This window comes from Coenobita brevimanus, chromosome 112, assembly GCF_032717465.1.
Source record: "Coenobita brevimanus isolate Jiangsu-jjx chromosome 112, ASM3271746v2, whole genome shotgun sequence".
Taxonomy (NCBI): Eukaryota; Metazoa; Arthropoda; class Malacostraca; order Decapoda; family Coenobitidae; genus Coenobita; species Coenobita brevimanus.
In genome coordinates this window covers 17,511,178-17,524,775 of record NC_137065.1, presented here as the reverse complement: position 1 = coordinate 17,524,775, position 13,598 = coordinate 17,511,178, and the positions used below count along the sequence as shown (strand labels likewise).

At 40.6% G+C, this 13,598-nt stretch overlaps 1 protein-coding gene across 1 annotated transcript in view; it reads left to right on the top strand.

Annotated features, from left to right (window-relative positions):
* Positions 1-13,598, top strand: part of LOC145418128 (glutamate receptor 1-like) — a 722,099-nt gene that overhangs the window by 687,248 nt on the left and 21,253 nt on the right. Inside the window, exon 18 of the mRNA XM_080286652.1 lies at positions 2,907-3,044. Coding sequence (XP_080142778.1) covers positions 2,907-3,044 — 138 coding nt within the window. The remainder of the gene's footprint in view (positions 1-2,906; positions 3,045-13,598) is intronic.

Here is a 13,598-nt window from a genome sequence, read left to right as displayed (position 1 = left end):
GCATTTTTTTTTAATAAAATTGTTCTTGGACAATTTTACAATGGTCTAGTTATTATTATTATTATTATTATTATTATTATTATTATTATTATTAATTATTATTATTATTATTATTATCATTATTATTATCATTAATGTTATTAGTATTATTATTGGAAAGAGGCAAAGAGAGTAGGACAAGGTGATAAAGAAGTTAGTCCGGGATTGAAAGATAAAAATGGTAGATTGCCAGTGGAGAAAAAGTGTGCAGATAGAGAGAACACTTTCAGGAACTATTAAACATAGAGAATGAAAGTGATGTGAGGTAAGTGGCAGGGGAATGGCTTGGAGAAGGAGGAAGGTGAGAAAAGACGAGGAAATCGGTAGGATGGAAGCGATGGAAGCAAAATGAAGAAAGCCTCAGCAATAGATGAAGTGTGTGATGACATGCTGAAGCATGTGGGTGAGATAGTAGTAGAATGGATATAGATGTGAAAATTGGCCTGGGAGGAAGGTACGAGTAGGGTCCCGGAGGATCGGATGTCAGGTATAATTATTCCCCTGTACAAAGGGAAAAGGGAAAAAGAAATGTGTTGTAATCATAAGGGCATTTATCTTAGTGTAATAGAAAAGTGTATGGTTGGATATTTACTGACAGAGTCAGGGAAATAACAGAGGAATAAGTTGGTGAAGAACCGGCAGGTTTTAGGAAGGGAAGAGGTTGTGTAGATTAGATATTCATTCTTAGGTCTTTAGTGGAGAAGTTTCTAGAGAAGGGGAAGAAGTTTTATGCGGCCTTCATGGATTTGGAGAAAGCATAATTTATGACAAGGTGGATAGACAAAGGATGTTGAAAATAAGACTGTATGGAGTAATGGGAAGTTGGGGAACGCCTTGAAGAGTATGTACTCGTATCAGGGAGCAAAGGCTGCAGTGCATGTGGATAGTGAATTGAGTGAATATTTCTTTCTGAATGTTGGACTGAAACAGGGATGTGTCATGTCTTCCTTGTTGTTCAGTCTGTATACAGGTGGGGTTATAAAAGAGAGACAAGGCAGGGCAGTGGATGTTGCATCCTAATGAATGAGGCCTGCATTTGGAAACTCCTTGAACTTTTGTGTGCAGATTATACTGCATTGTTAGGTGAAGACGAAGGGGAAATGCAAAGCTTGGTGAATGAGTTTGGAAGTGTGTGTAAAAAAGGAATCTAAAGGTGAATGTAGGGAAGAGTAAAGTTATAGTCTTCGAGAGAAATGAAGTCCGTGGATGAACAGTGAGTTTGGAAGATGAGGAATTGGAATATGTGAATGCATTTAAGTACTTGGGTAGTGTTATAAGTAGGGATGGAAGTTTGGAGGGAGAAGTGCTAGAAAGGGTACAACAAGAAAGAAAGACTACTGGTTCTTTGAAAGCAAAGTTATGAAACTGGGAAGTGAGCATGGAAGTAAAAAAGTCGCTGCCTGACAGTATTGTGATACCAACTCTAACGTATGGAAGTGATGCTTGGACCTTGTTGGAAGGACACAAGTCAAGAGTGATGGCAGTGGAAATGAGTTATTTGAGAGAAGCATGTGGAGTTACACGGAGAGACATACTAGCAAATGAGGAAGTGAAGGAGCATTGTGGAGGATGTGGATGTAATAGAGAACATTAGGAAAAATACACTGAAGTGGTATTGCCCTGTGGAGAGGATGGAGAGCGAGACACTAACGAGTAGAGCGTATGTGTGTGAGGTGGAGGAGGGAAGAGGTAGGAGAAGGCCACGGATGAAATGGAGGTATGAAGTCGATATGTATACGACAGAGGGTGTGAACTGGGAGCACGGTAGTGAAATGGGCGGGGATTGGGTGACATGGAGGCGATTTGTTTATTTTCACCCCTTACATGATGAAGGCGTCTCGAAATATATAGACAAATTATTATTATTATTATTATGATTATGATTATGATTATTACATTTTTTCTAAGGAAGAAGCAACCAAATGTTAGAAGTACGCAAATTGTTCCCTCTAAGAAAAAATGAAACAAATGTAACACAGAACCAAACCAAAGGCCCTTTTGTTTCGAGGTGACTGGACACACTGCATTTAAAAGACTGGAGGTCATAGGTAGTAGGAAATACAGACAGAGAAGACAGTTCCAGGGCTGATCTGTTGCAGAGGTGAAGGGCTGGGAGAAACAGTTAACTCATGCACCTGAGAGGTGGATAGAAAAGAGTTGAAAATTTGCTCCTAGGCGGATGCTATGCTGTCACTGTAGTGGTGCAGCAATGCAGCGATGCATGCAGACTGTTCAGTTGAGAAGTGACAACTGAAGCAGCGATGGAAAAGAGGTAAAAATGCAACAGAGTTACGACAAGATAGAGGTTGAAGGGAGCCAGTGACACTAGGAGAGATAGACCCCCCCCCCTTGTTGACAAGTGCTGTATGTGGGGAGCCTCCCCACACATAAGAGCTGTACTCTACAAAAGGGCGAATAAAACCCGTGCATTAAATAAACAACTGTGCAGAGTTAAAGAAGGCATGGAGTTGGCTTACCGTACCTAATCTCTTCGAATCAGATTTTACAAGACAGGTAAATCCTGAGAGAATGAAACCTCAAATATGATCAGAGTGATACAGGATTGAATTGAGTTGTAACATATTCCTGTGGTAGGTCTTGAAGGATTAAGAACTAAGTTTTGTTGCATTAAAGACAATAATATTGCTTTTACCCCAATCAGAGATAATATTAAGAGCTTTAACAGTCTTTATCCAATTCACACTATTGTCGTAATATTCTTCGTAACAAATATGCTTGAAATTACCCCTGGGTATGCTGCTGTTTGCATTCCTTTCTACTACGCTTCCTTTGGCTTATTATACCATCTCATCCTTTCTTCTCCTCACTTTCCTTATTTCTAATTTCCCTCCTCCATTCTAATGTAGGTTGGCCACACCAATGCCTTGACCCTGAGCAATGTAGCGGGCATCTTCTACATCCTAACAGGGGGCCTGGTATTGTCAGTGGTCGTGGCTCTAATAGAATTCTCCTGCAAAACGAAAATGGAAGCCAACCGAGCCAAGGTAAGTGGAAGAAAAAGATGCAACGTTATATCGTGAAACTGAGAGACTGCAGTATGCAAACCCACAGTGCATGACGATCATTTATGTGCTGCTTATGATATTGAAAGATGCCTGGTAGTTTAATGGTTAGAACTCCCTAGTCTGAGTGGCAGCCTTGCATAGGTTCGATCATAAAAGATGACTAATTTTTTTTTCCAATAAATGTATTGTCACAAATGGGAGTACGCTGGTCATCTACCTTTAATGTAATCACTGGACACCTTGAAGGGACCAATATAGAATTGACTGTGACAGATTACCATTATGATTAATTGTGATTAGCTTGCATCCGACGTTTCAAAGTAATAGCATATGATATTAAGAAGCCCTTCAATTTCTGTCTTCATCGGGTGATTCACAATGTCAGAAGAATGGGGCGTGCAATATCCTGTCCCCTACAAATTTTAATAAAATGATTGCCACTTTTCTTGAGAAGTCAAATGTGTCTCAAAATACCTCACCTTTTTCAAAACGACTGTTGCTTTGAACTAGGAAACATTGACAAATAAGCTTTCTAATAACAAAAGAGCATGACAGGTATAATGTGTGTTTTTGTTTCAAAAAAAAATAATAATAGGAAGAACTTCGTGTTCTGGGACACCCTGTATACCTGGCCCTGCCCACCAGATTTCTACATTTACAAGAACCATGACAAGGTTACTGAAGTGGGTGGTGTAAGTGGGAGGATGATGATGGTGTCGGCAGTGCAGGTGCATGAGCGGTGTAGGTAGGTGGGTGGGTGGGTGGTGTGTTTGTCTTTAGTAAACTCCTTGTCTTTTATGTAGTATAACTCTCTCTCTCGTATATATATATATATATATATATATATATATATATATATATATATATATATATATATATATATATATATATATATATATATATATATATATATATATATATATATATATATACAGGGTGGGCCAAAAGTTACTTTACGATAATATTATTTCATTAACACAGTTATATTACAGTTAAAACAGTTATATTTCACCATCCATATTAATTTGGATGCAAGATGGTGCGCCTCATCTCTATGGTAGGACTGTGCGAGAATTTCTCGGTAACACTTTTGACACATGGGTTAGAAGAATGGGCACTGCTGATTGGCCTCCAAGGTCACCTTACCTAACGCCATGTGACTGCAGTTTGACGGTTGATCTCAAAGGAAGTTAACATGTCAAAACCCAGAAGTCTTCAAGAACTGAAAGAAAGAATAACAGCAGAATTTGACAACATGAAAAATGTTCATGAGTTGAGAAGATGAATTTGCCAATCAGTGTCTGAGAGGTGCCAAGTTTGTTTAGTGGAAGGAGGTCATGTTGAATATTTAATTTGATTTTTAATTTACTTGATGTACACTTCATTAGTTCAAATATAGTTGGTGTACACTTTATTTGGTTGAAATATTACTGTGTTAATATATATATATATATATATATATATATATATATATATATATATATATATATAATATATATATATATATATATATATATATATGGTTGTGTCTGAAAAATAAAACTTTGGTATTTCCTTGTCTCATCCCGTGCTTTTGTTCCACTCCTTACAGAAAGAAGGCAAACCGATTTTTGTTTCATTTGGATGATATTTAGTGGTCGCCCTCGAGCAGCAAAGTTATAGCCACTTGTCACCCATTGTTGTTGTTCTATACTCAGAACCACCAAAGGGCCAGCGTTCAGGCATTCATGGATTATGTTTGTTTTGTTTCAGTGTTCAGTAACGGTGTTGCTTTATCAATGTTATTATTTTTTTAAAGTCATTCCCAGATGAAAGCTCACAAGACAATCTACATGCTTGGTTTAATGATTACAAAGATAACTGGGAGCACACTACCGTTGAATTGACACACCTTTAGGTACTTTATGCATCTGCACAGAGAGCAACGGAAAAAGAAATGGATTAATTTCGTGATACAGTTCGTGCAGTGAAGACATTGTGGGATAAAGCAAATTTACCATCTTGACAGGAATACCACTGTATCAGCTAGTTGGAAAAGATCTCCACAGCATGGACTGGGCTGAAGATGCATTCTTCCCATACAACAGAATCTCACAAGGGAAAGGAGCGGTTGTTTTTGGATTCCCTTGAAGATTTATTTGAAATTCCTCATGCTGATGCCGAGTGGCTTGTATCTCATCGAGATGACTGGGAATTTCTCCTTCTTCAGCGCCAGAAAGGACGTCCTGAAAGCCTGAGGGGACTCAACATGATTCACCAGAAAAATGTCAAAGCTCGACAACAACGAGAGGAAACTACGGGGAAGTTGAGAAAGCGTTTCAAGCATGAGATGGAGGTAGCTTCTGAGAAAATCATCCAGGAATCCTCCTCATCCAGTTCTGATGATGAGACCAAGATTTAAGGATCCTGTGCTGGACCATCCACATCACTTCAGACACATACTAATGACCCTTTTCCTCCAAAATGACGTGTAATGAGATATACTATAACGAAGGACTTATCGGCCACGCTCGACCAAACAAACATATCCTCCTGCAAGGCAATGTATCTTCAGATGGAGACTGCTGTAGGTTTAGGTCATGATCCTCGTGAACTGAACATCAGTCAATCAACCAAACACCGCCCTCAGACACAGTTTCGTGCCCAAAGGGTTCAAGAACTAAAGAGTGAGCTCAAAGGAAATAAATAACTGACAGTGTACTGGGATGGAAAACTTATGGAAAATCTTACTTCAAGGGAATCTGTGGACTGTTTTCTGATTTTGATGTCTGGCTTCGGGATTGAGCAACTGTTCGGAGTGCCAAAGCTTCCTTTTGGGACAGCAGAAGCCCAAGCCCACGCCATCATGGAGTGACTTCATGACTGGGGCATAATCCACCTGATCAGTTCCATGTACTTTGACATTACCACGTTGAACATTGGCCAGCATGGAGTAACCTGTGCTGTCCTTCAAGAAAAGGTCGAGTGATAATTACTTTACCTGGTGTGTCGGCACCATGTGATGGAGTTAATCATGGGAACTCCATTCAAAGTCACCATGGGGACCACTTCAATGGGACCAGATAATTTGCTCCTTGAGAGGTTCAGAGACCACTGGAATTTAATAGATCAAGCAAAGTTTGAAGCCACAGATACTGATAAGATAGCCAAGGCAGCAATTGCCAAGGTGAGAAAAGATGTTCTTTGCTTTGCTATGACCCAGTCAAACCAGGCACGCAATGATTATTAGGAGTTTTTGCACCTGTCCATTATTTTTCTCGGCAGGACTCCGAAGAAGGGAGTGAATTTTCAGGCTTCAGGTACAAAACACCTTGCTTTGTGGATGGAGAAAAATATATACTCCTTGAAGCTGTATCTCTTCTGGAGCCAGTTCCAGATGACGGAGGCAGAAGAGCGTGGAGTGTGAGATCTGTCCCTCTTTTCCGCCCTCATCTAATCGAAGATCTGAATTTCAGCTCCATTTTCAGCCCAAGCTCCCCTCAATGACTGCATCTTGATGCAGCAACTCATCAAGTATCCCAACAAGAAAATATCTGAAGCCACCACGAAGAAGTTGGGCTCTCATCTATGGTATCTTTCGGAGGAAGCAGTTGGCTTTGCATTCTTTGATGACAGGATCACTGTTGACACAAAGCACTGGATGGTGCTGGCACTCGACAAGGAAGCCCCAGAATCACCACCGAAGGGACCTCAAATACCCAAAACCGCTTTTGCAGGAGATACTTTGGATGGCCTGGTAACTATCAACACCAGGACTTTCTTTTCCAGACTTTGCCTTCCAAGTGACTTTCTTCAGGATGACCCCATTTCCTAGACAGAGAATGCGGCTTACACTCAAGCTCGTGCTATAGTCTACAAGCTCCTCATTGTCAATGATAGGGCTGAGGGGGGCTGTGGCCCTCATAAACGAGCTGAAGAAGCTCAGCAAGAAGGAAGAGCAGCTCCAGTTCCTTCTCCGTGTTGTAACGGACCACATACATCGGTGTGAACATCTCTACTTGTACTATAACTTTTTAGCATATGAACTTGTGTTATAACATCTGGTATCAAGGACGACCCCTAAATATTAAATAAAATGAATGATTTTTGTTGGTGCACACTTTTTTTCATGAAGCAGAAAAAATTTGCGGGGTGAGACCATAAAAATTTTTAATATTTTTCTCTCTCCTACCCAAGACACACCCTATTATAAATTATATATATATATATTTATATATACAGTATATATATATATATATATATATATATATATATATATATATATATATATATATATATATCATCTCCTGTGGCACCCCACGGGATGCATAGGGCCTCGATGATCTCTCTCCACCAATATTTGTCTCTTGCCATCTCCTTCAGGTCCCACCAACACTCCTCTCCTGCTTCTCTTTTCATTGTCCTCAACCAGGTTTCCCTTGGCCTACCTCGACCTCTTCTTCCTCTAGCAGTCCACTCTGGCACGTCCTGTATTAAACTGCCTTCTTTTCTGTATATGTTCCCCAGCCACTTCCAGCGGGACAGTCTCACATATTCATTAACTGGTTCCACTCTCGTAATATCCCTTACTCTTTCATTTGTAACTCTGTCTTGCTACTTTACCCCAAGAATCCTTCTCAGTATTTTACTCTCAAACCGTAATATTTTCTGATCTGTTGCAATTGTACTGTACCATGACTCATGCCTATAAATTAAAATTGGTCTAACCATGGACTTGTAAAGTTTTACTTTAGTATGTACCGAAAGCATATTATTATTCCAAACAGATTCCAACATTATAACAGCTCGCCAAGCCTGTCTAATCCTCCCCTCAATTTCATTGTTTAATGATCCATTAGATGATACAATCGTTCCCAGATATTAAAAGTTTTCTACATTCTTCACCACATTATTCCCAGTTACACAATCAATTTGGTTCTCCACGTTCATATTAATAATCTCATCTTTTGCACAATTTATTACCAATCCCACCTTTTCTCCTTCCTCCACCAGACAATCAAGCACCCTCTGCATCTCGTAAATACTTCCTCAAATCAGTACATCACCATCAGCATAGTCCAAATCCATCAGCTTCTTAATTTTTCCAGTTAATTCCTGCACCTGTTCTCCTTACAACCTTTCTCATAACATAATCCATAACCAAAACACACAGCAATCGCGAAAGAATTCCATGAATCACGCCTGACCTATCTTCAAATGGATCACTCAAAGAACCACCCACCATTACCTTACAAAAAGTACCTTCATGGAGACTTCTAATAATATTTACAAACTTTTCTGGTATACCACAGAATCTCATAATTTTCAACATAGCTCCACGTGAAACACTATCAAACTCCTTTTCAAAATCCACAAAACACATACTAAGTGGCATTTTCATCTCATTAGCTTGTTGCATTAGATGCCTTACAATAAAAATCTGATCATTACAACCTCGACCCTTTCTAAATCCCGCTTGTTTTTCTCTTAAAATTTTATCAATCACTGGCTCTATTCTGTTCAACAAGATTTTGGAAAAGACTTTTGCAACTACAGGTGTCAAAGTTATCCCCTCCATTTGCCACAAACACTAAAATCTCCCTTTTTGGTATTTTTATAATCACTCAATTTTTCCACTCTTCTGGAATTCCATCATTATCCCAAGCCACATTAAAAAATTTCAAAAGCGCTTTTATCAACTCATCACTTTCCACCTTAAACATTTCATGAAATTTTTTATCCTTTCCTGGGGCCTTAAAATTCTTTAACTCCTTTATAGATTTTGCTACCTCTTCCAAGGCTATATCCCCTGTTTCTGTTTGCAAATCTCTCTCGGCTGGCAAAATGTCCTCTTCATCTGGGATTGGTTTATTTAGAACAGATTCAAAATGCTCTTTCCACCTTCCTTTTATATCCAAATCTTTAGTCATCGAATTACCATTTCTGTCTCATACAGGTATTTCCTTCCTTCTCTTTTCAGTCCCAGTGAACACTTTTATGGCCTGATACGCTGCTCTTGTGCTCTGACAGTCATTTTTACTTAATGTCTGTCTCTGTTGCCTTTTCATCATATAGCCTCCTCTTATCACGGCTAACGAGTCTTTTTACTTCAGAATGTAAACTCCAGTACTTTGCTCTAAGTACTTTAACTACCTGGCCATCAACATGTTGTTCTACACGTCTTAACTTCGCTTCTTTCCTTTTCTGAATTGCATTCCATGTTTCATCTGACATCCACTTCTTCCTTCTCGCTTTTCCCTTTTTCTTAATAGGAACCTTAGCACTCTCATCCAAAACCTCTTTTGCCTCTCTCCACATTTGATTAATATCATTGTCTTCAGATTCCATCAAAGTGTGCAGGACTATAAACCTGTTCCTACATTCCCACCGAAATTTTTCCTTTGTGTTCTCACTACTTTTCAACTCATCAAAATCATAATTATTGCCTCCTGTACAGTTACCATTAACGTTTCTTTTAAGTTTTATTATAATCTTACATACACACACACACACACACACACACACACACACACACACACACACACACACACACACACACACACACACACACACACACACACATACATATATATCCATCCATCCATCCATCATCCAGTCCTACATTGCCCCAAGAGGAGCGTAGGAGTCCGGGGTTAGGCAGCTGGTCTCGTCATTTAAGATGAGAGTGACCAGCCTCACTCATCCCTGAGTGGCATTACATGAGCAATCAACTCCAACCAACCCTTGGATATAAACCTTCACCAGCTAAATCCGACTGGAGCGCAATAATTACCCACTAAACCACCAGGTGCCAATATATATATATATATATATATATATATATATATATATATATATATATATATATATATATATATATATATATATATATATATATATATCCCATTGGATCCCAGGGGTGCTGGGCGAGGCATTGCACTGGGAGGGCACTAAGAGTACCGCCCTCCGCCTGTCGGCTCATAGTCGTGAAGCTCGTAGGTCCCTACCCGGGGGTTCCCCACTTTATAAAGACTTTAAAAATCCCAGTTCTGTCCAATAATCTGGACACTGGGCTCCAATGGGTTAAAGAGACCGATAGGTTTGTCAGTCATTAACCCATTGGATCCCAGGGGTGCTGGGCGAGGCATTGCACTGGGAGGGCACTAAGCGTACCGCCCTCCGCCTGTCGGCTCATAGTCGTGAAGCTCGTAGGTCCCTACCCGGGGGTTCCCCACTTTATAAAGACTTTAAAAATCCCAGTTCTGTCCAATACTCTTCTGGACACTGGGCTCCAATGGGATATATATATATATATATATATATATATATATATATATATATATATATATATATATATATATATATATATATATATATATATATATATATGGAGCCCCTGTGGTACAGTGGTAGAGTCTGCATTTCGTACACGGGTGTACCAGGGTTCACGCCGCTCCAGGGTAATAAATATTAGGAGTGTTCACCCGACCACTTACTGCATTGGCGGACACAAAGGATGCTGTGGTTGAACCAGTGTCGCTTACTATAAAGTGTGGTTGCACCCAGTCGGCTTGCGCGGGCCGATTACACTTGGTTCACAGACTACACACACATCCAAAGCCACTCCAACACTACAATTACACTTACAAGCACTTCACACCATACTTAAAATCTCTACTAGACAGCCTAAGCCACTTGGTAGAGATACATTGGCTGTATCGTCCCGACTTCGGTCGGGATAGGCCAGACCTGCAGTGGATACTCAAATAGCTGATGATATATATATATATATATATATATATATATATTTATATATATATATATATATATATATATATATATATATATATATATATATATATATATATATATATATATATATATATATATATATTTATATTTGGCATAATCTAGTGCTGCCTCGTCCACTGACATGGAAGGTTGACCTGGGGTTTGTATTCTCTCCCTGAAAAACTTACATCTCGCATAAGCCCACAACCCTCTTACAGCTGCCAACCTGCCACAGCTTTTTGTCCTGTCATGCTGGCACCATTCATGATGGTTGCTGGGTAAACCCTACGGGACCCCAGCAGCCAGATGATAGGGAGGAGTCGCTAACCCCATCCCTGCTTTCAACTTGCATCACAGTCACACAGAGGAGACACAAACCTGTAAATCATGCGTGAATTTAATCTTCTGAAGGTACTCCTTGTGGGGGCTTGGAACATTCCCAGCTTTTTGAAGGATGATTGACGGCCTCTGTTTTCATGAGAGCTGGAGCAACTGGGAGACAGCATAGCTACTCTGTCTGAAGTGATGTGTCACGGGCATGGTGAGATGATTAGCGATGGTTACAAATAACTCTGAACTGAGTGTGAAGGTGGTGCCCAGCTTAGAAGTGTTGCTGTGGCAATTGCTGCTCACTTTGTCCTTTGTGTCGACAGGTTTACTTCGATTGATAAATGTAGATTGTTACTGAGAATAAAACTCTTCATGGGATTCAGCTATCTCTTATTGCAGTGTAACTCTAACTGAGACGAATGATCCTGAAGAGACAGAGCTGTTATGTGCCGAACCTTACTTCTCAGTTATGGAATGTGGCTGTTGCAAGATGCACTGTTTGTCCTGGGTGACTTCAGTGTAGTAACTGTCTTCAACAGGGAAGGCTACGAAGATTGTGTAGGACTCAATTGCTCTGGAACCAAGAATTCTGACAGTTGTGATGGGATGGTGGGGGTGCTCACCATCCACTAACTTGATGTAGTTCTCCTCTCGGGTGTCTGCTCTTTCCTGTCTTCCATCCTTCTTTCCTTCCTTCCTCTTCTGTCCCTCTTTCCTTCATTCTTTCCTCTTTTTTGTCTACGGGTGACTACACTGAGTGACAAGCCAAATGGTTTCCTGCACCAGGAAATCATTTACTATACTGGGTGGTAACCACATAACCAAATTATGGCACCTGCTGGTCTAATGGGTAATTAAGGCGCTCCAGTCGGATTGAGCTGATGCAGGTTTATATCCAAGGAATGGTTGGGGTTTAATTGCTCACGTAATGCCTCTCGGGGATGAGTGAGCCTGGTCACTCATCTGAAATGTTGGAGATCAACATGCCTAGGCCCGGGCTCCTACGCTCCTCGTGGGGACAACACTGGATTAGATGATGAATGAATGAATTATTATCTTCTGGATTTTGCTAAGTCCGGTAAGTTGAGAACCGCTGCATCCTGGTTCCAGCTGTCAGATATTCATCGGTGGACTTAGTGTTCCAATACCACATCCCTGTAAGTACTTGCCTGTCTGTCATTTAGCAATGGTGTATTTTCAGGAGCGCAGAGTTCTCTGCTGTTGAACCCAGACTACAAATTAAACTGAGAGGATCTCAGGATGCTATCATAAACGAACACTAAAAATGATTCCTGCTTGAGAAACACAGGGATGAAGAGTGTGTTTTTGAGTAAATATTGGCTCTCTCAGATCGGTTTCAGGTGCTTAATAGTGTTGTGGACACTGCTGAAGAAAGGGAGAGCTGTAAATATGCTACCCTGATTATTTTGTTGGAGATTTTTAAATATGCAACCCTGATGAGTATCTTGGACGGCACCTGAGATCAACAATGAATTATGTTTCGCTGGGGACACTGGTTACATTTGAGGAGAGTCATGATGCCAGATTGGCTGGGGATTGGGATAGCACAGACTTATCTTGAAGGGACGTGCTTTGCTAAGATGGGAGAGATATGTCAGGAAAATCGCAGATGAGGTGGAAGGCCATTTTCCTGCAAATTACCCTCACCCTGCTTACCAAGCCCTGAGGAAGCTCCACTCCAAAACTATCTCACAGGTTAACTCCGGAAGACAGATGGACAGCTCATGCAAGGGCCAAGTAAGTATAGGGCTCCTTGGACTGCACTTTGAGCAGCTGTATATGGCCGAACCTCAAAGTAGAGAGCTTCCATCAGTTGGTGTGCAGTCATTGTCTGCTTTCTCACCACCTGATGATATCGTGTCTCCTCTAGAGTAAATCAGGAGGGCAGTGGGTAGATTGAAAAGTGGAAGAGCAGCTGGTGTTTGTGGTATCCCAACAGCACTGATCAATGGTGGGGGTAAAACCATGTTCAGGGCATTTCTCGCATTTACAGAAGCTGTCTGGTGAACTGGGTACTGTTCCTTCTGACAAGGCAAGGGTTTGGTCACTCTTATCTGGAAAGGAAAAAGAGGAGACCAACATGATTGTAGTAACTACTGTGGTATTGCAGTGCTCAATGTGCCAGGCACGGTTCTTGCTCAGATACTCCTGATGTGTATCCGGGTCCATTTGATAAAGTTTCAGAGCCCTGAGGTGTCCAGATTCACACCCAAGAAGTCTGCAGTTGATTATATTCTGTCGCTTCAGGTTCCCATCAAATGGTGCTTTGAGTATCGAAAAGGCCTGATTGCAACCTGTGTGGCGTTTGACTCAGTTAACTGGGAGGTACTGTAGGAACTCCTGCAGTTACAGTGGATCCCTGCAGAGATGATCCAGCTTCATTCAGACACTGAAAATACTGTGTAGTGTGAA